The sequence below is a fragment of the Halictus rubicundus genome, chromosome 6 (assembly GCF_050948215.1).
Source record: "Halictus rubicundus isolate RS-2024b chromosome 6, iyHalRubi1_principal, whole genome shotgun sequence".
Lineage (NCBI taxonomy): Eukaryota > Metazoa > Arthropoda > Insecta > Hymenoptera > Halictidae > Halictus > Halictus rubicundus.
The window spans coordinates 8,389,918-8,412,629 of NC_135154.1; the positions used below are offsets into that span (position 1 = coordinate 8,389,918).

The 22,712-nt window shown below is 35.4% G+C and overlaps 4 protein-coding genes across 5 annotated transcripts; 1 reads left to right on the plus strand and 3 right to left on the minus strand.

Moving 5' to 3' along the window:
• Positions 1–1,938: 1,938 nt before the first annotated feature.
• On the minus strand, positions 1,939–7,449 carry LOC143355175 (arylsulfatase B). Its single transcript, XM_076789770.1, has 8 exons — positions 6,425–7,449; positions 5,672–5,831; positions 4,470–4,696; positions 3,586–3,847; positions 3,252–3,409; positions 2,865–3,159; positions 2,531–2,808; positions 1,939–2,285 (listed from the first exon to the last, which is right to left on the minus strand). The coding sequence occupies exons 1-8, from the start codon at positions 6,566–6,568 to the stop codon at positions 2,109–2,111; spliced, it is 1,701 nt and encodes a 566-aa protein (XP_076645885.1). The 5' UTR covers positions 6,569–7,449; the 3' UTR covers positions 1,939–2,108.
• Positions 7,450–9,169: 1,720 nt separating this feature from the next.
• LOC143355179 (arylsulfatase B) lies at positions 9,170–15,853 on the minus strand. Its single transcript, XM_076789777.1, has 8 exons — positions 15,502–15,853; positions 14,214–14,373; positions 13,775–14,001; positions 13,432–13,672; positions 13,027–13,184; positions 12,260–12,551; positions 10,376–10,683; positions 9,170–9,960 (listed from the first exon to the last, which is right to left on the minus strand). Exons 1-8 carry the CDS (start codon positions 15,619–15,621, stop codon positions 9,724–9,726), a joined length of 1,743 nt encoding a protein of 580 aa, XP_076645892.1. The 5' UTR covers positions 15,622–15,853; the 3' UTR covers positions 9,170–9,723.
• Positions 15,854–16,642: 789 nt separating this feature from the next.
• Idi (Isopentenyl-diphosphate delta isomerase) lies at positions 16,643–19,255 on the minus strand. Its single transcript, XM_076789814.1, has 3 exons — positions 18,810–19,255; positions 18,406–18,732; positions 16,643–18,322 (listed from the first exon to the last, which is right to left on the minus strand). The coding sequence occupies exons 2-3, from the start codon at positions 18,682–18,684 to the stop codon at positions 17,864–17,866; spliced, it is 738 nt and encodes a 245-aa protein (XP_076645929.1). The 5' UTR covers positions 18,685–18,732; positions 18,810–19,255; the 3' UTR covers positions 16,643–17,863.
• A 188-nt stretch (positions 19,256–19,443) lies between these two features.
• On the plus strand, positions 19,444–22,319 carry Ppd3 (protein phosphatase D3). Of its 2 annotated transcripts, XR_013082459.1 has the most exons (9): positions 19,444–19,716; positions 20,183–20,572; positions 20,651–20,937; positions 21,110–21,215; positions 21,285–21,427; positions 21,495–21,802; positions 21,889–21,970; positions 22,043–22,171; positions 22,256–22,319. XR_013082459.1 is itself a non-coding variant. In XM_076789805.1 (8 exons), the coding sequence occupies exons 1-8, from the start codon at positions 19,623–19,625 to the stop codon at positions 22,100–22,102; spliced, it is 1,470 nt and encodes a 489-aa protein (XP_076645920.1). In that variant the 5' UTR covers positions 19,444–19,622; the 3' UTR covers positions 22,103–22,319. The 2 variants fall into 2 exon arrangements, 1 of the variants encoding a protein (XP_076645920.1); XM_076789805.1 differs by having other exon boundaries at positions 22,043–22,319.
• The last annotated feature ends 393 nt before the right edge of the window (positions 22,320–22,712 follow it).

Genomic DNA, 22,712 nt, shown 5'->3' on the forward strand with positions numbered 1-22,712 from the left:
TACTATGAAAATTCTTGTTAAGTATCAGGAACTTTTCAAAAATATTAAAAACGTAAATAATTGGTAATAATAGTTTACAGGCGTCTCTGATCGTTTTCTGTAATAAATCACTGTCATCTTTTTTTAAATCGACATTGTACAGTGATCTATAGAAACAATTCCAGTTTGGCTTCAAATTCAAACGAAATATCTCTATATCCAATTTTCAAGATCGCCATGTTTAAAGTTTTGTGACACCCCTATTCCGAAGCATCGTTCTCCTGGAATCGTCATAACGTAGTCGTTTCAATGAATTCGAGGGGGTATTTTTGAGGTTACTTTTGACGAGTACGATTATAAAAAATAAAAATAGATTTTTTCGACCCGTCTACGCGAGACGAGCGGCCCCTTAAAAACGGTTTATTGGCAGAGGATCGCAAAGGATGGCCGGTTCTTTCGTTCCAGATTATTCCCCACCATTATTCGTCGAAGACGTCTAGCATAAAAAGGGGGCAAACAGATCCGGCGACAGCTGCTTGGCTATTAAAAGCGACTTAAACCTCAAACCCTCGCCGTGATTGCAAAAGTTACCTCTCGTTCCACGAGCTCCTCTCGCATCAACCCCCTTCGCAATTACGCACAAAGCTAAACGCATCCTTATACGCTACTGTCTTTCCTAACAAATAAGCAAATTGCTAAATGAGCCGTGACGCCGCCTTGCGAACCGCCAAAGAACCAAACGGATGAGGAAAAAAAAGACATTAAACCCGCTTGAACTGCAATTATCCCTCGCACCTTATAATTTCGTCGAATTTCATTGCGATTAATTGCTAACGTTTCGATAACAGAGTAACGAGATTTTAATGTAAAGGCGAGTACATTCGTACAATGTAATTTGCGTGCATCTTACATTAGCTGCTACATCAACAGGACATTTTCTACCATCACTTTTAGGATCTGTTATATCTCGAATATATTTTATTAATTTTTAGTTATAAATCTCCTGTTAATTTTAGAAATTTCAATATTAATGATCTGATTTTATGCATTCACAATTTTAAGATTTCTGAAACTCAAATTTAAATTCTTGATCGTTAATTACATCCTCCAATATTATAAATTTACTATTAATTTACTGTTATTGATCAACTCAATTCATCCTGTATTTTATTAACTTTATTTTACGTATCAACTTCATTATTATCTTTATATCAATAATGACGATTTATAGTTCAAGGAAGAATTATGTCAGGATATCATACTTTAAATGTTACAGATTATTTAATAATTTCTGTAGCTCAAGCAAAATAAGAGTAAAATTTGTTGTTGTTAAGAAGTGAGTACTACTCGAAATGAATTACTTACATATTTGAGCAGAGAGTCTGTCGGAGAATATTTAATAACAGTACTTGTTTAATAAGTAACAATAATAACAGTTGCACTGTTTTGCCAGTCGGATCGAAGAAGTTGCAAACTGCATATCCACGTGAACACGCAGATTAATCAATCTGATATCATGCAATTAAATACACATCAACCTACTCTGCCACATCAGTGTCTTATCTGCATAATTTGTAAATGATAACGTCACGAAAAAAAGGAGACTTGGCTCCCTTCCTCCGTAAACCCTTTTTGTGAACTTCTTACCAGCGCCGCTCGCTTATGAACAAAAGCGCAAAGTTCGTCAGTGCATGACAAAATTGAAAAGCATTTATTATGCGAAATAAAAATTGTCTGCATCGATCGCAACTTCCTTCCTCTAGTAATTTTAACAAGTTGGCAGTAATGATTTGCACTATATTCAGTAATTGCTATTATAGACGCATAAAATCCCGAATCTAGTATTTTTCAGTTCGAGACATCGTTCACGTGAACGTTGCATAAACTTTTAAATTTTATTGTTTAAAAAAAAATTGCATACCCATAACTGAGAAATGTGTTATTTAAACAACGCCTTGCTTTGTTCCGATACTTTCTATTTCATTAATCAAAAAGACAATTTCGACAATATGACACAAAAATAAAAATTATTCCGCTTTGACAGTGAGTATGGTACTGATTTAAATATCTTAACAATGAATTGATACTTTGATTGTTGGATGTACAAGAATGATTAAACAGGTGTTTGTTTATGACAACGGGTTGAAGTAATGTTCCAACGAGCCATAACCATCCGGCAATACTATCCAAGGCATCCACGTCCCATTGAAATGCTCAGGGAAGGAATTTGGATCCACTGGCATTATCGCTGGAGGTACCATAACTTTCGTATAAGCTTCAATGTAGTCATTGAGGTCGTTGACGATCTTTAAATAAAATAATTCTTTAGAAACGAATAATATAATCATCAAACGTGTAATAATTAAACAGAAGTTCAGTAAATATTTATCTCTTCCTTTAATGATTTTAAGATTAGAAGAATATAACAATAGTCGTTAATCCTTTTAATGTTTTCACGGTTTTCTATTTTTTTTTTTCTACTATTCCCGTTAATTTCTTTTTCTAGTCATTTTTCCAAATATTTTCGATATTTAAAGAAATATGTTCGTACCTTTGGATAAATAGAAGACAGATCTGTAGTTTCGCAAGGATCACTATGCACGTCAAACAAACACCTATCCAGACACTTTGGATACTTCGTAACATGTTCGCATAGTACTCTTGCTTCTTCCCGGAGCTTGATTACATCCTCAGTATTCAAGTTAGACTGCGATACTTCCATAATCGCGGAGCCCGCAAGCGATTTTAAAACGCTCGACGCGTTATACTTTGGATACGATTTTTCCGTACCAGAGTCACCGTAATAATCGTTATATTCACGACTTGCACCTACATCAAAGTTACATTAAGCGTAAACTATAAATTAAAGCACGCAACGTAATTACCATTTATCAGTTTGTATTTTCCGATTATAGCTGCAGAAGTATTTTCCACCGGATCGATGTTCAACAGTGCGTCTGTCCGTTTGCTTTCTTTTTCATAAACAAGCGTGGACCATTGATCGACGCCATCAAGATTCTCTTCTAGATCTTCTAAATTGCCACCTGCAGCGGTGTAGAAAGTTGGCAACCAGTCCACTATGTGCATCAAATGATCAGCAACTCTGGAGGACCTTTTAATTAACGGCGAGTAAACGCATGCTGTGCCGCGAATTCCACCCTCAAACAGTGTGAACTTCAACTGGAAATCATCATATAAAATGTTCGTAAATAACCCGATTTATTTAGTCAATATTAAATTGAAATCCAATGGGCTGAATACAATTGAATTACCCCTCGTAAAGGATAATTTGATCCATAGTTCTCCAAGAGACCTACAGTCTGTGCCCCATTGTCAGACATGAAGACTATGATAGAATTGTTCAACATTTTTGCATCATTCAACGCCTTCACTACTTTACCGACAGATTCGTCTAAAGCTGTAAGTACACCTGAAAGAAGAATATTACATTACGTTTAATATAACGATTATATTAGAATTAAATGAAAATTAAATATTAAATACAATATTGAAAATAATTATATTAATGGTAATGTTCAATATTCTATTTTATTAATTATAGATTATAGTTAAATAAAATGTCTACAAAACTATTATATTGTACACCTGCAAATTTTCTTCTCTTGAAATCTTTGATGTAGCCTAAGCTCGCGTTCACTTCTTTCACGTCACGAACTTCCATCACGTCCTTAGAGTCGGAAGAATGGACGGCCGCATGAGAGAGTTGTAGATAAAGTGGTTTCTTGCGATTGTGTTTCGAAATTATGGTTTCAGCACGTTCTGTTATAAGATCGGTCATGTATTGATCAGTGTGATCCACTGATAGTCTTCCAGGAATGTCGTAATGCAAATCGTATCCCGTGTGATTCTAAAAACAGACATCTCTTCAATTGAAGTCTATACTTTACTTGAGGAAACCAGAAATGTTTAACTTTCTTAAATGTAATTCTGTAGATTTTGGCGAGAAGATGCAGAAAATCCAAGTTTTATTCCTAGGAGATCAGTAGTTCAAAAGTTATTGTAAAAGTTTTTGACAGGAAACCAAAAATTTTTAACTTTTTTAAATGTAACCCTGTAGATTTTGGCGAGAAAATCCCGAAATCCAAGCTTTAATGTTAGGAATTCACTGGTTCAAAAGTTATGCGTGTTTAAAGTTCAGCGATTTTAAGCGTTTTTGACAGGTAAGGGCGCCGCCATATTGGTATGTAGTCAGATATCGTCCATGTGCTGCCACCTAGCGGCTCCGCTCGTTACACAAGTACATACCAACATCGCAGCGCCCTTACCTGTCAAAAACGCTTAAAATCACTGAACTTTAAACACGCATAACTTTTGAACCAGTGAATTCCTAACATTAAAGCTTGGATTTTCGGGATTTTCTCGCCAAAATCTACAGGGTTACATTAAAAAAAGTTAAAAATTTTTGGTTTCCTGAGGTAAAGTTTAACCCAAACGAATTTTCTTCAAAATTAATATTTGAGAGGACTCACGGCTTGTACAATTGTATGATTAAAATAGGTAACATATCCATTGTAGTATCCAAAGAAGGTGTTAAACCCACGATTCGCTGGTGTGTGATAATCACTATAGTAGCCCACATGCCACTTCCCTACTAGATGAGTGCTGTACCCTAATTTTCGCAAATACTCCGGTAGAAGAGTATTGTTTAATGGTATCCCGCGAGACTCGCCTGCCTTCAGGGGATATCCTTGCATACCTACAATAAACAACACGTGTCATACACTAAAAATTTATTTTTAATGTCAGGACAAAATACGGGAATCGTCTAAAATTGTTTTTGGAAAAAGTCAACGTCATTTGAGAAGAGAAAAAGCGATCTAAAGCAAAACCAAACCAGTAAAATACCAAACTGTAAAGACATTTAAAGAATATAAGGGTATATTTTTATTGAATTTCTGTTTCTCAGAATGAACTTACAAAATTTTCATTCTGCACAAAACATCGCAGTCTAGCAACAATTTGTCAACTGTTCTTTATTATTTACACCTCGTATTATTTTCTCTGTTCGAGGTCCAATTGTTTGCAAGTAATTTCGCGTTCGCTCAAAAACTTTCTGGCATGATTTCAGCCAAAATGTAAGAGGAAAACGTTTTACAAATTCCTATAAACGATAGAATGACGATAACAACAACTAATAATAACAGTAGCAACTTTTGTGGGTCGGGAATGGAAGGAACAACTAAAAATACATCCTCCGTTGACAAATAGAATATTTTTAAATGTAACCAAGTTCCATAATACGTGACTTTGTACGACCTGAAAGATTGTGTAGTCGCATCCTTGAATATTTTCATTGTACAGATGTCGAGCGATGCAAGATAAGTCTCACCTGTTTAAAAAATTAATGGAAAAAACAGACCGTACGTGACACATTGACGTCACGAATCGTTCACGAAGAAATGTTATGCATGAAATATACTTGAGAAAGCTTGATTTGTTCGATCGAATAATTTTTCCCAGGGGCGTACTTTCGGCCGCACCCCGTACGCTCGGTTACCCTTTATGGTGGTCTATATCGAACACACTGAATCGCCTTTATCCGCACACAAAGGTCGGCTTGTGGTCCGGTTGCTGTTAATGCGGCTGAGAAAAATGTGTAAACGGGAATGTCACGGCGAACGCTCGCTCGTAGCTCCTATAGTACAGTACCTATGCTAGTAGAACAAAGTACCTGAGCGAATAGGATAACGTCCTGTGAGGAAAGCTGTCCTTGATGGCGTGCATATCGGCAAGACATAGTGACTTTGCAATATCACACCATTGTAAGCGAGAGCGTCGATGTTCGGCGTTGGTATTTCATCTGCACCATGAAAACTTACGTCATTCCATCCCTTAACGAACAAACATTCGAAACATTCAGCAATGATTATATCATAAACGTAAACAGCACGACATTTTTCTTTAAATAATAAATATATTTCTAATCATTTCAGTTAGCCTCGAACGGTGCAACGTTATTATTAAATTCTCTTTCCAATGTATTCACAGTTTGGTATTTCATTCATTTACACGAACAATTATTAAATATTGTAACATCAATGTAAAAATAAAATTTTTCTTTGAAAAAATTTTAGCGAGTCTCGAACGGTGTAGCATTATTCATAAATTCTTTCTCTGATGTCTTCACTGTTTAGAATTTCAATTATTCATTTTCGTCATAAATGCACAAAATCCACAGTCTAGTAATCAGTATGACGATCAGTATCATTTTCAACGAATATTATACCGATCCGATTTTGTGTATTTAGAAGAAAAACGAATAGACGAAATATTGTTGTTATTATAAAACTATCTTATTTTTATCCTGCTGATGTTATCAAGAGCAGAACCAAATTTGCTACTCGCGATAGAAAAATTTATATTGTACAAAACTCTATAGTTTCCTCACTGTTTTTTTTTTGTTTAATAAAATTTACAGCCTTACCAGGTCATCCGCCATAATAACAATTATATTCGGCCGTTGTGGGTCCGCTTGTCGATGTTCTTCTGACAGTGCAAGGTAGAGACATCCTGATAGAAGCACCATAGACAATAACAAATATACTGCACGCTTCTTCGCTTCTGACATGGCTACTTTCTAACTCGATCACGTGCGGCGGTTGCTTCACTTTAACTGTGTTCAATGAGTTTTTCGTAGACAGAGAACAACGTTGGTGCGCGAATTACTTCACGAAAAATTAGGCCACTAATGGACTGGCATTTCGGGGAAACAAACGAATGACGCAATAAACATTTCCACGGGCACAGGCACACGTAGCAATAGTTCTTGCACGTTTTTCTTGTTGATAAGAAATCTGCACTCGATAATAACAGTTTTGCGTCAAGAACGCTACTGTAACGAGTAACCAAACTTTACTGGCTTTATACATCCAGCAGCGAAAGTATTAGGGCATTGCGGTGGTCTTGATCCAATTGTCTCAACATTAAACACGCACTAAGTAATCGTCGGACGAAGTAATTGATTTACTCGACACGATTTGCATTATCCTTAACGATTCTTAACATTTCCAACAGCATTCGTATTTCATATGTTGTATAAAATAATAAATTATTATGTTTCTATATTTGTTTCAACTGTTTGTAAGACTAATACTGCGGGACCCGTTAAAATGGCGGATTCGAAATCTTTTAATTTACGATTGTTAAGATCGCAATGACGTATTTATGGAGATTCCTTTTTCCATAACGAGATTAAAAGAACACAATACTCATTTCTCAGCAAGAAAACGTTTCAAATTTTAACAATAAATTTTACAATGTTATTTTTTTTTTTTATTAATAGAATTCGAGCACATGTTTTCTGTCACGAATAAACAAAAAAGCTGTGTGCTAAACTTCTGCAAATAATCCAAATATTCGAACAAGAATACACAGACGTTGCGCAACTGCAACCATAATTCATTATCGTAATAGCGTGCTGCGCACTTTCCATAGACACGTATATTTTTCCACAAATAAATAGAAAAGAAAAAAGGAAAGAAACATGTAAATACTTCATACAACAATATGTTAGCGAACAATAACTATTTTTCCGATCTCGTTTAGAAAGAGAACAGCTATAATGCATTTACTCTTGTTTGCACAAGCTGAGTTTAATAGTTGAGGACTTTGCACGCGTTTGCTTTCAATGAACATCGTTCGTTTCTAATTTTAAACAGAAGGTTAAGCAAGTATTAATGCGAGGAACTTGTAATGCATTACGTCGAAAGGAAAAAGTATTCGACAAAAAATATTCGCAACGTGAATTCATGAATGCATTGCATACAATAAGTATTGCATAATTTTGCAGAACAGTGTGAATTAACAATGTGAATTTTTTAATTGATCACATAAAATAAATTAACAACTACACTTACACGACAGACGTAAAACGAAAGAACGACTGAATTGTTACAGATCGTGAATTTTATAGATCAAGGTCATTTCAAGGTCATGGTGTCATAAGTCCTTGTGCTGGCCTTGATGTCGACGATATCGCAAAAAGTCGATGTCAATATGCAAGAAATGTCGACGATCTTGGAGTAACGTTCTAGTCAACCTTGAATGGATTGTGTCCTTGAACCGTATAAATTGCTCGGTATTCCAATAGCAGTGGGAATCATTTACACGGTCGATACAAGTGTTACACCCTGTATAAAAATAGTTAATGGTAGCAACCGATAAAACAAACGCAGGAATATATTGATAATATAACTGATAAGATTAGGTCTTCCACTTGGATTTCGAGATTCTTGTATCGCGGTGAATAGTATTGATCGGAATTCCGGTGGGATCGGTGAAAATTATGAATTTAGAAGGACACACGATAGCATAGCGCAGTGGGCTTTCGGGACAAAAATCATAACTTCTGAACTAATCAATTTTCGACATAAGTACCTTTTTGGGAAGCATTCGTTTGGGTACCATTTTGAGAAGAATGCAAAGATGCATTGATTTGCATAAAAAAATTATATGATTTCACAACAAATATTGTGGTCACCTTTATTTTTTATCGAATGAAAACTTTCATGCAAATTTCCATCAACATAATTTATTGTTAGCCGAATACTGAGTAACTTTTATTGGAAATATTTTTACAATATCTAACAATAAAAAGTAATAGATTAAACGAAAAAAGAAAACATTTTATTGTAAATCTATGTAAGAAACAACAAATACATACCACAAACTAAAATTACTTGATGAGTATAAATAATAAATTAGTATAACTGCAGTCCGCGGGTTGCTCGTCACTGGCATAGCGTATTAAATCCGTGCTGCGCCGCGACAGTTAGTACAGTATGAGAAACTTAGAGAGTATTCGCAAATCCGTTAATATAGGGTTTAATGAGCGAGTGACAACAGTGACAAATCGTATTGATATGAAACGATATCTTTCTAGTAAACCTGTGCTTAATTATATCGGCGATATCGACGTAATCCGTTTCGTTAATAGCAAAGTCAATATTTATGTGTGAGATAACGATTGCTATAACCTAGTCTTAAAAAAAAAATGATCTCAGCCCAAAAAATTCTGATTTTAATTAAAATTCCCAGTATTGTAGAGTATAATGAAAACCTATTGTAGATAAGGAACATTTCCCAGAAATTTACACGAAGCAGTTGACATAAAGCTGAAGTGTTCGAAGTTTGTTACATTGGCTGGTAACATTTATATTTAACAGAATACTTTCGTGAACAGTCTAATTTATTGATAATCCATACTAAATTATAGTTACATATTTGTCGTTTTTCAGGACTTCGCCGTTGGATTCGTTGGCTTAATGTTTCTTCATTGAACAATAAATAAAACAAAATAAATACATACGTATACGCACATGCGTATAAAAAGATTTTTAATACATCGATAATGCTGGCATAACTTACTCCATCGCTTTTTGATACTTAAAATGAAACATTCGTTTCGCCTGGTACTTGTAATCATACTTATCGCTTAAGTAAGACTGTATTGTACTTGTACACGTTTATATAATCCATCGTATTGTTAAAAAGCGACTCTAAACATTATAATTTTCATGTCCTTGGAAATAGAAATAAATGACATATCGGAGTTTCTGAATGTTTAATTTTTTAGTTGCACTCACGATCCAGGTATAAAGTTCAATTATACTTCGTTTTATACATACAACTTCGTACAGTTTTGTCGTAAAATAAATTAATCCTCGATATTTCTTCTAACGTAAGATTTGCAACGGTTTCGCTACGAGAATGACTATGACGCGTTCAAACGCCGGTGTTCAACAAAATCGAAACAAGGATGAACAATAGATGAAAGTAACAGACTAAATTGCCAAGCATGGCTGCGGCGTTCGGAACGTATACCGCGGCTCCCGATTTCATCCACGGTTCCCAGGTATCGTTCCTCCTCCTAGGATCAGCTAACCAATCGACAGGTACTTTCGTTTGTCTCACTAAAATGCGACCGTATTTCTCCAAGTAAAGGTCCAAGTCCTGCGCAATCTGTGAATCATAAATCTGTTTGTCATAATTTGCCCACCTTCGGGCGAAATAAAAATTGTTTGCAATTTGTTTTCGTTGCAAGGAATCTCTTTCATCATTTATCATACTCTTAAATTCACGGTTATTGAAATTCCTTATATGGTTTAACCTCTTAAAGCACGGCGCGCTCGTCCGCAACTCTGTCTCCCAGGGACGGCGCGTCTGGCTACGGATGGCACAAAAGCCACTATAGTGGCGTTACCGCTCAAACTGATGCTCCCCACGGAAGCCATTATAGTGGCGTACAGTGCTTAAGAGGTTAAAGCAAATAAATGAATAAAAATTTAATTTATAATTTCTCTAAGTAGCCCTGCTATTTTTATATCAAGAGATTAATATAATTATATACATGGTGGCAACTGAAAATGGGGCTTACCCGTGGGTACGCTTCGGCAATGTTTTTCGTTTCGCATGGATCGTTTACTATATCAAACAAGCATTCCGTGACGTTGCATGTGGTGAACGGGTATCGGCGGAAGTACGTCATGTTTGGACGACAATTAGGTGTCGTCGCGTCCTGTCGTAATTGCGACATTGTGCTCGGTTGTGTTACTGGGCCGCCCAAGTGATGGGTGATGACCTCGGATATAGAACTCCTCATTACAATATCTGAGTATGGCACAACGTCTACGGTTCTGCCAGAATCGCCGTAGTATCCGTCGTAATAGCCATTTTCCATGGAACCTTAGAAACAAGAAAAATCAAAGAATTTCAATAATTTGGTTCTAACGTGATGACCACGTCACCTGTAAGTAGGTGACGGAATAATTTGTCCGGTTTTGAAAATTAATTGTGCCAATCTAAAAAGAGAACTTGAACTTTTCATTTTTATTAGATAAACGATTTCGATTTCATTTTCAGGGCTACTGGTTCAATAAACAATATCAGACTTTTAAGAACTGAATGGTCGGGGAAAACATTTCTCCTATTTTTTCTACAGATTAATATCGTAATAATTAGTACGTAAAATTGATTTATGCGATGTACTCGTACTGGATATCTCGAAGAGCGTCACGCGCATAATAAATAAAAGCGTTTGACTTTCCGAACGTCCATATTTTCTTCTATCTTTTATGCATGCGACCATGACATCAGTGAATTTAGATATTCTTTAAAATTTCGACGATATGTGTATGCAAAATAAAGTCGTGTATGTTGAACGTGACGTAAGTCACCGTCTGAGAGAATAAGTTAAAGCTGAATATCTAGAAGTCAAGAAAAATTGTAAATTTTGCAAAATAAACTGGTATGTATTTATTATTAAATAAGCATTACCGGATATGCATAGGTTGGAGACGAAATTAAATAAATGTGTATTATTTTACAAACGTACTATCATTTTGTGCTTGATATAAATCAGTTTCGTTTCGCTCTATACAAAATTCCCAGATACCGCGACTTGTATCGAGTGGTCCACTTATTCTAAGCTCGTGATCTCACCGACTTATTTGTTAAATACACAAACACAAAATTGTACATCGTCGCTGCGAAATTAAAGCTCTCACGTGATAAAACAGAAACCGAACTCTGTAAGTACTGTTGCAACGCTATCAGATAAAACTTGATAGCTTACCTAATCACCTCTTTATGCTCTTACGTATTGTTCTGCCAATTTACATCGAGCTGCAGATATGTTAATGCGTGCTACATGCAATTTAGTAGAGGTATGACCGCTCTGCGATTTGACAGTGTGTCGAAAAGTGGAAAGAAACCCGATTCAATTCAAAAATCCATCAATTAGTTCCATTAACCGACAAATTCCATTTCCGTCGCGATAGCTCTCTTCTGCGTTAGTATAGCGATTCCAACAGTTCTGCAATCTACAGCAGTCCCGTGCGGCTATCGCCCGTGCGGGCAGAGAATTTTGCCCCTCGGGCATAAGCGACTTGGCGGGAAACGAACCACGCCCCCTTTCGCTGGTTCAGCCCATGACAATATTTTTCCCGCTGACGTCACATTGCCCTCGGCTATACCCGCGGGCATCGGCGCGCGCCATTGTCCGTCGCAAGGACGATGAATTTCTTGCCTTGGGCATACACAGAGCTGCGGGCTTCCCAGATGAGGGGAGGGTGCAAGCATTGAGGGGAAAAAGTTACCCCCTCTCCGCCAGTACCGGAGTATGCACGACGGAGATGGAACGCGTCACGTGACCGGGCGGAAGCATGGGGGAATAGCGCGGTGGAAGGGGAAATTAGAGTGGGGGAACAAGTCTTGATCTGGCGACTCTGGCTGCGCCTTGCAAATTGTACATTACGCTTACCTCGTAGCAGTTTAAACCGACTGTATATTGCCCCCTCGATTTTGAAAGCTTCGTCGATGTTTAACAAGAGAGTGTCCCTGCCACGGCCGTATCCTTCGCTGATGATTTGCCATTGATCCATGCCGTCGATCTCGCCGAGATCTTGCAGGTCCCCGCCGGCTGCCGAATAAAGTGTCGGCAACCAATCGGTCATGTGCACCAATTGGTTCGAAACCCGTGCCGCTTTTTGTATCCTCGGCGACCATATCGCCGCAACGCCTCTCACGCCTCCTTCGTATAATGTGTATTTCGTCTGAAACGAAATGGCAACGAGAAGCTGTTTAAAAAAAACCTGAAATTTGTTTGTCCGAGCGTGATGCTGAAAGTACAACGAATAGGGAAAGAGCAAACCTAACGTAAGCATGTCATGAAACTAAATTAATTACGTTGGTATAACAGTTGCTAAAAGCTTGAGGCGTGATTCTAAAGTCTATTGTTTTAGATAGTTAATTTTTGTGTTAAATCCTTGTTAACACGTTGACCGTCGACTCGGCGATCAGAAAAATGAGATAAAATCGAGGTTTAACAAAAACTGGGAAGTTACAATTTATGATGTTAACTACTGTTTTAAACCGCTCGCACTTTACAGATTACAAATTTGGCACACTCAATCTAGCAAGGCCATAACTAATTTTCAATTCTGATCGCATAATTCCAAGTGATCCTTGGATGGCTCGGCAGTCAACGTGTTAGTTGGTTAGGTTTATTAATTTTTATTGTAGTCTTACTCCTCTCAAGGGGTAGTTCGAACCCCAATTTCGATGTTTTCCGATCGACGGAGCTCCGTTATCGGTGAGAAACAAGATCAACGAATCCTTGAGCATTCCCTTCTCGCCTAATGCTAGGAAAATTCTTGCGACCGACTCGTCCAATTGCGATACCATTTCTAATTGCAATCCAAATATTAGATAGCTCATATAGACGTTGAAATTACACAAAAATTCATATAATTACCACAGAAATGGGAAAAAGTAATAGAACAGAATGGAGAGTCTGTTATTGAATAAATCTATGGATAAATACATCTTAATTTTTAATTTATAAACGCAACGGACTTTCGTTCCAATTTTCACCAGGCCGAGTTACCAGATCTCGAAGGCGATGTAAAACAGGTTTGACGTCGGTTTACTCACTGGCATATTTACGCCGATTCGGTTCCCGAATTTGACGGAAATCACTATCGTTGTCATCTCCCGCGGGCTGTTCCAACGGAGCGTGAACCGCGAGGTGAGACACGTGAAGATAAAGGGGCCTTGTAAGTTCGTGGTTCTCGATCACTTTAACGGCTTCCTCGGTGAATAAGTTCGTAGCGTATTCACGATTAATCCCGTGAGCAGGATCGTCTCCTCGGTGCATATCGTATCCGCTCATGTTCTGGAAAAACGCGAACTCAATATTTCGAGAAAAATTCATTCTTTTCTTCTTCCTCTTCCTCGTTATCGCGTCTTGGGGAATGCTCGAACTTGTGCGTCTCACCTGATTCGAATACCTGTAATCGTAATAGCTAATGTAGCTATTGTAGAAACCAAGGAAGAAGTCGAAACCCCTATGCAGCGGTGTATACTGAGGCGTATGGAACCCTAAGTGCCATTTTCCAATTAATTTCGTGGTGTATCCTAATCCTCGTAAATATTCCGGTAAGATTTTAATATCCAGAGGCAGGCCGCGTGGTTCGCCGCCATGAATTCCATCCCCCTGCATCCCTGTAACCAGCAGTTTTTCATAGTTTTTAAAAGAGTTTTGAGTAACATTTAAATCGAATAGAAGGCAAAGAAATGTAATAGACGTTGTCGTATTTTCAGAATTTGACTAATTTTAACTAGCAAGTTATAAATTATATTTGTTTGAGTAGAAACAATATATATTTTTTCATTCGACTTAAAATCTATGATTATTCGTTTATTGGTGGACGTACCAAAACGTATTGGGTACTGTCCAGTAAAAAAGGCAGCCCTAGAAGGTGTGCTGGACGGTAGAACATAATGTCTGTTTAGTATAACCCCGTTATATACGAGAGCGTCAATGTTGGGGGTTGGTATCTGATTCGATCCATGAAAGCCAACATCGTTCCAACCCTGTAACGCAGCGTTCGATATCTACTGTACTTTTTGTTTTGAAAAAGAAAACAAACATTGTCTTGGCATGCGTAGCGAAACGGTCGTTACGCAATAAAAAGTAACAACACGATTTTTGTTTTGCAGTTGCGTTACAGATGACTCACGCCGGCACACTAGCATCCTTGTTAATCGCGGAGGCGTAGATAATTTTCGAGCTACGATAATTGTCTTAACTGAGGGCAATTTTAATTCAAAACGCTTCCATACTACAGATTAATCGTAGCGAATTAAGCAAAGTAGGCAGGCAAAAGTAATACTCGAGAACGGTCACACGTTACATTTACATCGTTTCTGGTGTAATATTGAAAATTGAAGCAGCTAATGTTAACAAACCATTCGCGTTAGTCGTCTAACATAGGCTGATCGGAATTTATAATAACCAGATCGCAGATTTTATGCATTTACGAGGAAAATGTGTAAAATTTAAAATAGTGGAAAGATTAAAAAAAATGTATTCAGCACGTTCGTTTAAATAATTATCTTCGAAAGTTTAACCCAGTTTGACGAACCATTACCTACCGTTTCTTCTACGCACTTCCCCCTAAACCACGCATACGTTTCATAAGAATAAAGAAATTGATGAAACATAATCTCAAGCTGCAAAATTCTTTTACGTCGGATTGTAAAAGTCTAATAATTTATTAGAGTTTCTTGAACTACAAAAAATTACTTTAACAAACTGTTGCAAATGTGATAAAAATTAACACAATTCAAAGTCGATAATTAAGAGATTATTAATAATTTATCTGTGCTCTAATAAACATTTGTGTAAACATTTGTATCCATTTGTCGTCCATATGTGAAACGGGTAAAACAAAGATTCGACTTTGGACTTTTTTACAGTTTTTTCCGAAGCAATAGTTCACTGTAAATATACTTATGTTATATATAAAAGTAAAGTAATTAAAAATTTTAAATATAAATTAAAGTAAAATGTAAAGGATTTGAAAATTCCACATTGCCTACAGTAGCTCATGCAATATCAGTGAAAATGTATGTTTTAAACATTTTCTAATATTCAAGCCAATTGAATAAATCAATGCCAAGCGGTATTATGTAAATTATCGAACAATATTGTAATCATACCAAATCGTCGACCATAAGCACGATAATGTGCGGCGCTTTTTCGTACAAATTACCGCCGCTACCAGTTCGTATCAGGAGCAAGGAGAACGAGCTTATCCAAACTATAGAGAGGCTGCGCATTTTTCACAAAAAGGTCGGTCGGTCGCACTAAAGATTTGAATAGGAAAAAAAGAAAACCACGAAAAAATAAAAAAAAAACGGACAAAAATTCAAAACTGACGAGCACTTCCTCTTTTGTCACTTTCGGAACACAATTCACGAAGGGGAACCGTTTAGAACATTATGCACGATGTTTATCAGAGAGCTCCTGCGGGATACAGAAGAATGAGAAACAGAAATAAACAGGTTTATATAGTCCACCCACGAATGAACATGTGAATGGGCTACTTGAAAGGGAAGGGAAAATACACTAATAATTACGACAATAAAGGAGGTACGTGTTTCAACTGGGTTGCTTCTCATATTACGTGCTATCTTCCGTACTTGTGTAATTGCTCATCTGCCTATTCACCGTATCACGTCATGTGATTTTTACATTAAATTTCCGGATGTCGTGACAACAAATATCGGATAAGCTTTGACACCTTAATCCCCGAAGCTAAATGCTACAAAATCAGAACAACTCTTGCTTGCCTCGTGCACGAGCTCGATTCGCTTTTTATTAGGTGCAGTGGATTTTAATTAATTAAGAGAGCAACTTGGAAGTCTGGAAGTGATAAACACTCCAAGAATAAATTAAAAACGAGATCGTACTTACCGATGAGGGAAAAAGTATCGATGATCTAAACAGCGTTTATTATAACTATCAATATGCATGAAATAAAAGTTAAATATCTATACCCACAGTAATTTATCGAAATTTAGAATTTATAAAACTGATTAGTTGAGCACCCTTATACTAAAATTTGTTCATAATCACAGGTACAACTCCTATAATATTTATATCTAATCCGATTCAATAAACGCTTGATTGCATCTCCATTTTGGTAAATTAATAAATCTAATTATTTGCGGTAATAATAGCATCGGCCTTAGTTGTATTTAACCATATTTTTATGTAAAAATTACATAGGCTACGATTTTTTACAATTTATTCATAAATATGATGCGACATGGAATTACACTAATTACACATTTAGAACTGGTTTTATTACGTATATTTACAGAATCGTTCGTTGTATAAGAAAATGGTATTCACAAAATTTACATAAGTACATAAATAGTTTCAGAATAGATGTTCGCAATACTTACGAAAATTATATTGCCTTTCCTTACACCTAAAAAGCGTAAGTTAGTAATTTTTAATTTAATTTATTATTACAATGCATTAAATGTGTAAAACGTACTTTGTTTTATACAACTGGCCTGTTCCAACTCTTCTGCAGCCGACGATACGAACGCGACAGTTTCGACCAATTACCGCCAACAATTTCCAAAAATCTATAGCTGAATGCTCGAATGTTTGAGCATTAAAATGAAAGTGTAAAAAATGTGTTGTTATATAAAATATCCAAATTTTCTAATCTTTCATTTTTAAATACTTTCGGTAATCATAAAACTAATTGATAGACTCCTAGTAAATACAGATTGAACATTACAAATATCAAAAGACATAGAAGCATAGATAAAAGCAGCCAGCTATAGACTTTAACATCATGTAGAACTATTTTAACAGCCTTCAAAATACACAGTTATAACGACGGCTGTAGAAGAGCTAATTAACTTTGTACTTTAACTTTACTATTATACATTTGAATGCATTCATGTTTGTAGTACCGAGTTGATCGATTTTAAAGCATTACATATATTTTTCTGCACTGATATCTGATAGTGAATCTGTGTCCATTGGCATTGTAACAATTAGTTCACACTAATGAAACAGTGACCACGAATAAGACACAAACACTACAGGAAAGCACATGGAATGTCATAAAAATGGTATTTTTGCTCTTGATCTAGAAAGTATTATGCATTCATCTGTACTTATTATCACAATGTCTGCTGCATAGATCATCAACCTTCTACAATTTCAAATACATACTACCAACAAAGAAACAACAAACGTTTTAACAATTTATGTCAATAAAATTTCATAAATTTATGTCAATTTATATCAATAATGAAACAAGGAGAAAAGAACATAGAGCTGAATAAAATTCATTATCGCTATTATAAATTTCTAAAATTTGAGTAGAAAATAGTTCTTATACAAAGCATAAATAAAAATATTAATTTGTTAGTATATTTTTTTAATAGACTCAACAATGTGTTTCTGATGTAGATGTTAGAATTATACGATTCAAAAAAAAAATTTTTAAATCAAATTTCCTTAAAATTTGAACATTCTTACTATCTTCATTCTTCAATCAAATTTATGTATTGTTCCGTGATCCTTCATTTGTTCTAACTTGTGCAGATTATCCCACCAGAGTGACAATTTATGCTTAAGAACTAAGTTAAACCATGGAGACAGTGGTGCATCTAAATTCTTAATAAACTCGTTTATATTAGATTTTGATACCCAATGAAGTTGAGCAATTTCATCAGGATTTGGATCTAATGTTACATGATCTTTTTGCGCGAATAACATATAATCTATTTCATGCTCTCCCCAATTACCGTGCGCCATGAAATAATGAACCCTTGTCAAATATATTAAATCGGATGGTAAAATTTCGTTTGAAGGAATTCCCAATTCGTAACCCATTCTTCTGATGGCAGCTCTGCGAATTCCTATTGCCTCATGCTCGTCGGTCTCTTGTGGAATTTCTGCCAATGGATGACTGCAGCATGTATTCGCGTAATAGTTTGGAAATGTAACCTGTGACAAAGTAAATTATGGTCCTTCTACGTGCACATAAAATCAATTAAAAAGATTTTTATTATACATGAGATTACTTTTACCTTATTCGCAGACCGCTTTTGTATCAATAGCTCTCCTTTCTTATTGAATAGAAAAACACTAAATGCTCTATGAAGTGGAATACGTCCATTAGAATCAACGGTGTGACAATCCCTTTTCGTAGATTCACCAATTACTCTATCACATTCATCCACAAGGAGGCAACGTTCATTTAAAGCAGCTTCTTGCAAAGGTGCTACTTGTGCAGTACCAAATTTTCTTGTTGGGAGTACTAGTTGTTTTGCAACTCCACACACTTCCTTCAGCGTTTTGACCATCATTGTAGCATGTGTTTTGTACAACTAATTTTGAAAGCTGCAGTCGCTCGCCTTTTTATAACACACATAACGCATGTAAATAATAGGTTAACAACGTATGTAAATGATAGGTTAACTAAATCACTGACCAAGTGCAAATGTGACAGATAAACTACTTGGAGATGTAAAAATGACTTGAAGTATAATGCCAGGTACTTAATACGTTTTTCAAATGAAATACTTTCTTCTTTAAAAATGCGGTCACGCACTGTTAACACACACAACACTATGTATAACCTTAACGAAACATCGGTATCGTCTTCTGAATATTCAAAGTTCTTCGATGTAAATAGTACGTAGTATACAGTCAACTGAATATACCGTGAATACTGTCAAACAAGACTAACAAGCGTATATTATAATTTGAACACTATGCTGAAAACTAGGAAACACAAAGCAAACATTTTTCAGTGAATTATAAGTGAAGAATAATTTTCGAGGTAATTAGGTATGCACAAAGATACGGTCACTTCAAGGAAAGTATATCAATTAAAATAGCATTTAAAAGTAACAGGCTTTCAATTTCTTTTGATTTGCATACTATCTATTAAACCGAACACTATTAATACCGTAAAAAAAACAATAAAATTGCACAATGTTATAAATAAATAGTTTATCTAAAAATTAATCATAGCCGAAATTGTTTACAGTTATTCATAGACCGAAACATTCATCATTTGAATCGTAATGATCGATAGTTCTCGTTTACTCCTTTACTTCGATTGATCGAATCGTTTTATAGGATAGTTGAGTAGGTTTCAAGACACTCACAGTGTCTGGAATAAAGCCGTTATATAAAAAAAGTTATTCTTTCTTTAATGTGTTATTTATTATCTACGTTTCGGTATAATTTAAGTCATTTTACATCAACTTGTTAATTTGTTGGTAAAAAAAATCTCAAAATGAGTGAAAACGCAGAAATTGCAGGAGTAACATCACCTGAAGATGCAGCCAAAGCGGAAAAATTTAAAGAAGAAGCGAACGAATACTTCAAAAGTGCGTTTACCGAATGTTATTTTAAATTTGCCGACACAATTTAGCTTATAATCTACAATAAGCGTTAGGAAAACATCGCAATTACCGTTAAATGAATACAATTTAGTCACGTGCATGTTTAAAACTAACCCAACTTCCGCAGCGTAAATGATCGTTACCAATTACCAAGCGAAATCTCATTGTTGAAAGTCCAACATTGAAAATTTAAAACAACCGTACTGTTTGCTATACTTTCCTGTACAGTTGTATTTCAAATAATTATTTCTATTTGTAAGGACACATCGTAGAAATATTACACAAACTTTTACACATGACATGTCTTACTTTATATGTGTCACGATTTCAATAAATTTTTACAAACACAAAGATACTTACACGCAACGTTCGAAGCGTTCGATTAACATTGTAAACAACGAAATGAGACTGACTTTATTTTTACAATTAGTCCCGTCTTATTACTTTTTAGATCAAGATTATAACAAAGCCATAGAGTTATATGCTAAAGCGATAGAATTAAATCCTGCAGTGGCAGTGTATTATGGGAATAGAAGTTTCGCCTATTTAAGGACAGAATGTTTTGGATACGCGCTTACAGATGCGTCGAAAGCTATCGATTTAGATAAGAATTATGTAAAAGGATATTATCGTAGAGCTGCAGCTCATATGTCACTTGGCAAGTTCAAACTAGCTCTTAAGGACTATGAGACTGTTACTAAAGCTAGACCAAATGATAAAGACGCGATGCTTAAATATACAGAATGTTGTAAGATATTGAAAAAATTAGCCTTTGAGAAAGCAATTTCTGTGGAAGAAAATAAAAAGAATATAGCTGACACGATTAATTTAAAATCTATGGGTATGTTCGGACTGTTATGATCTAATCTATTTTATATAAACAGATATTCCAAACTAATTGTCTTTTTGTATTTTCTAGTCATTGAAGATGAATACACAGGGCCTAAACTTGAAGATGGAAAAGTTACGTTACAATTTATGCAAGACTTGTTAGAGTGGTACAAGAAACAAAATAAATTACATCGTAAATATGCTTATAAGATTCTTTTAGATGTGAAAGCATGGTTCATGGCACAGCCAACTTTAGTCGATATTACAATTCCCGATGATAGTAAATTTACTATATGCGGAGACATACATGGACAGTACTATGATTTACTTAATATATTCCAGTTAAATGGTTTGCCTTCAGAAACTAATCCATATGTATCCTTTGTACTAATGAAAGTGTTATGGTGTTATAGTTTTGTCTCGAGAAACGCCAACAGCTTGGAATCAGCTTTTCAAAACAAACATTGGTACCGTTTCTCAAGACAGAACTAGATTACCTCCCAAATATTGTATTATTCGCAAAACTTATTCCTTAACGATCATACAGTTATTCAATGGAGATTTCGTAGATAGAGGCTCGTTTTCTGTAGAGTGTATATTTACTTTGTTCGGATTTAAGTTGTTATATCCAAATCACTTTTTTATGTCTAGAGGTATGTAAGTATTGTTTTATTTATTTCGTCCAACACCAGTGTACATTTACTATAAGAACTGACATTCAGGTAATCATGAATCTGCCACCATGAATCAAATGTACGGCTTTGATGGAGAAGTCAAGACAAAGTATTCTGCTCAAATGGCAGAGCTATTTACAGAAGTTTATAATTGGCTCCCTCTTGCACATTGTCTTAACAACAGAGTGCTCGTAAGTTTTACTAGTGTATAATAAAAATATTCATCACTGCATACAAATATATACATTTATTTTGTAGGTAATGCACGGTGGTCTGTTTTCAAGGGATAATGTTAAATTAGAAGAAATTCGACAAATTAATAGAAACAGGCAACCACCAGAGGAAGGTTTAATGTGTGAGTTACTGTGGTCCGATCCACAACCACAACCTGGAAGAGCACCCAGTAAGAGAGGAGTTGGTGTTCAGTTTGGACCTGACGTTACACACCATTTCTTGTCTTTGAACAATCTCGATTACATTGTTAGGAGTCATGAAGTTAAAAATTATGGTTATGAAGTGGATCACGACGGAAAATGTATCACTGTGTTCTCTGCTCCAAATTATTGGTACATTGCATATGTGTATATTTCATAACGTTCTAATTCGTTAACCTTTCACCAGCAATATTTTAATTACACTTACCTTTTTTCAGTGACACTATGGGTAATCAGGGTGCCTTCATTACACTCAATGGCAAAGACATGGAACCTCATTTCACATCATATGAAGCAGTGGTATGTTTTATTTAATACATTGTTGTATTGGTTTTTCCTACAGAACTATGCAATCATATCTTTTTTTTTCAGCCTCATCCAAATGTAAGGCCAATGGTATATGCTAATTCCTTACTAAAATTCATGTTTTAGTGGAACACCTAGGTACTGTTAATAAATAAATACGAAATGATAAATGAATACGAGTAGACCAATCAAAGTGTGCGTAATATATTTGATACTGAAATGGGGAAGGTGAGAAATTCTTAGTCTTCTCCGAAACAATAAATACTGTATTCTTTTTAGGAACGAGAAATTTTTCTGTATAATAATAAATGCATTGAAGGCATAATATTGATGGGTACAAAAATGATGACAGTTTGCTTGTTTTTATAAATGGTGAACAAATGTAACAAATTTTCTTGCCTATGGATTAGAACAAAACCCTTGTTAGAGATTTGTGTACGATTAGAATGAAACGACGCGCAAAAGAGAACATTTCTATTTTGTACCCTCAATTAAACCTTATTGTTCATTAAAGATATTAATGTTCACGCACAAAAAGAAACCGAATAAATGATCTCAAAGATCTCATCAGATTGAACTTTAATTCTAATATGGTGCTGAACATATAATGAACACACCTATTATGACTTTAATTTATTCTTTAATGAATAATGATGCTTTCTAAAAATCAATGATTATTACAAAGATATTTAACACATATGCGATCTAGCATGACTATGTAGTACAATTTTCCAGC

What these genes read in the sequence shown, in the direction of transcription:
- LOC143355179 (XM_076789777.1), bottom strand. Translation starts at nt 15,621, where the DNA reads ATGCGCAGCCTCTCTATAGTTTGGATAAGCTCGTTCTCCTTGCTCCTG. An exon ending in ATTACAGGTATTCGAATCAG is followed by an intron (nt 13,673 to 13,774) that starts GTGAGACGCACA and finishes GCGTTTTTCCAG; the next exon opens with AACATGAGCGGATACGATAT. An exon ending in TTGCCGAAGCGTACCCACGG is followed by an intron (nt 9,961 to 10,375) that starts GTAAGCCCCATT and finishes TATGATTCACAG; the next exon opens with ATTGCGCAGGACTTGGACCT.
- LOC143355175 (XM_076789770.1), bottom strand. Translation starts at nt 6,568, where the DNA reads ATGTCAGAAGCGAAGAAGCGTGCAGTATATTTGTTATTGTCTATGGTG. An exon ending in CAAATTATCCTTTACGAGGG is followed by an intron (nt 3,160 to 3,251) that starts GTAATTCAATTG and finishes GATGATTTCCAG; the next exon opens with TTGAAGTTCACACTGTTTGA. An exon ending in AAAATACAAACTGATAAATG is followed by an intron (nt 2,809 to 2,864) that starts GTAATTACGTTG and finishes ACTTTGATGTAG; the next exon opens with GTGCAAGTCGTGAATATAAC.
- Idi (XM_076789814.1), bottom strand. Translation starts at nt 18,684, where the DNA reads ATGATGGTCAAAACGCTGAAGGAAGTGTGTGGAGTTGCAAAACAACTA. An exon ending in AAAAGCGGTCTGCGAATAAG is followed by an intron (nt 18,323 to 18,405) that starts GTAAAAGTAATC and finishes ACTTTGTCACAG; the next exon opens with GTTACATTTCCAAACTATTA.
- Ppd3 (XM_076789805.1), top strand. Translation starts at nt 19,623, where the DNA reads ATGAGTGAAAACGCAGAAATTGCAGGAGTAACATCACCTGAAGATGCA. An exon ending in AGCGAACGAATACTTCAAAA is followed by an intron (nt 19,717 to 20,182) that starts GTGCGTTTACCG and finishes ATTACTTTTTAG; the next exon opens with ATCAAGATTATAACAAAGCC. An exon ending in TTCTCTGCTCCAAATTATTG is followed by an intron (nt 21,803 to 21,888) that starts GTACATTGCATA and finishes ACCTTTTTTCAG; the next exon opens with TGACACTATGGGTAATCAGG.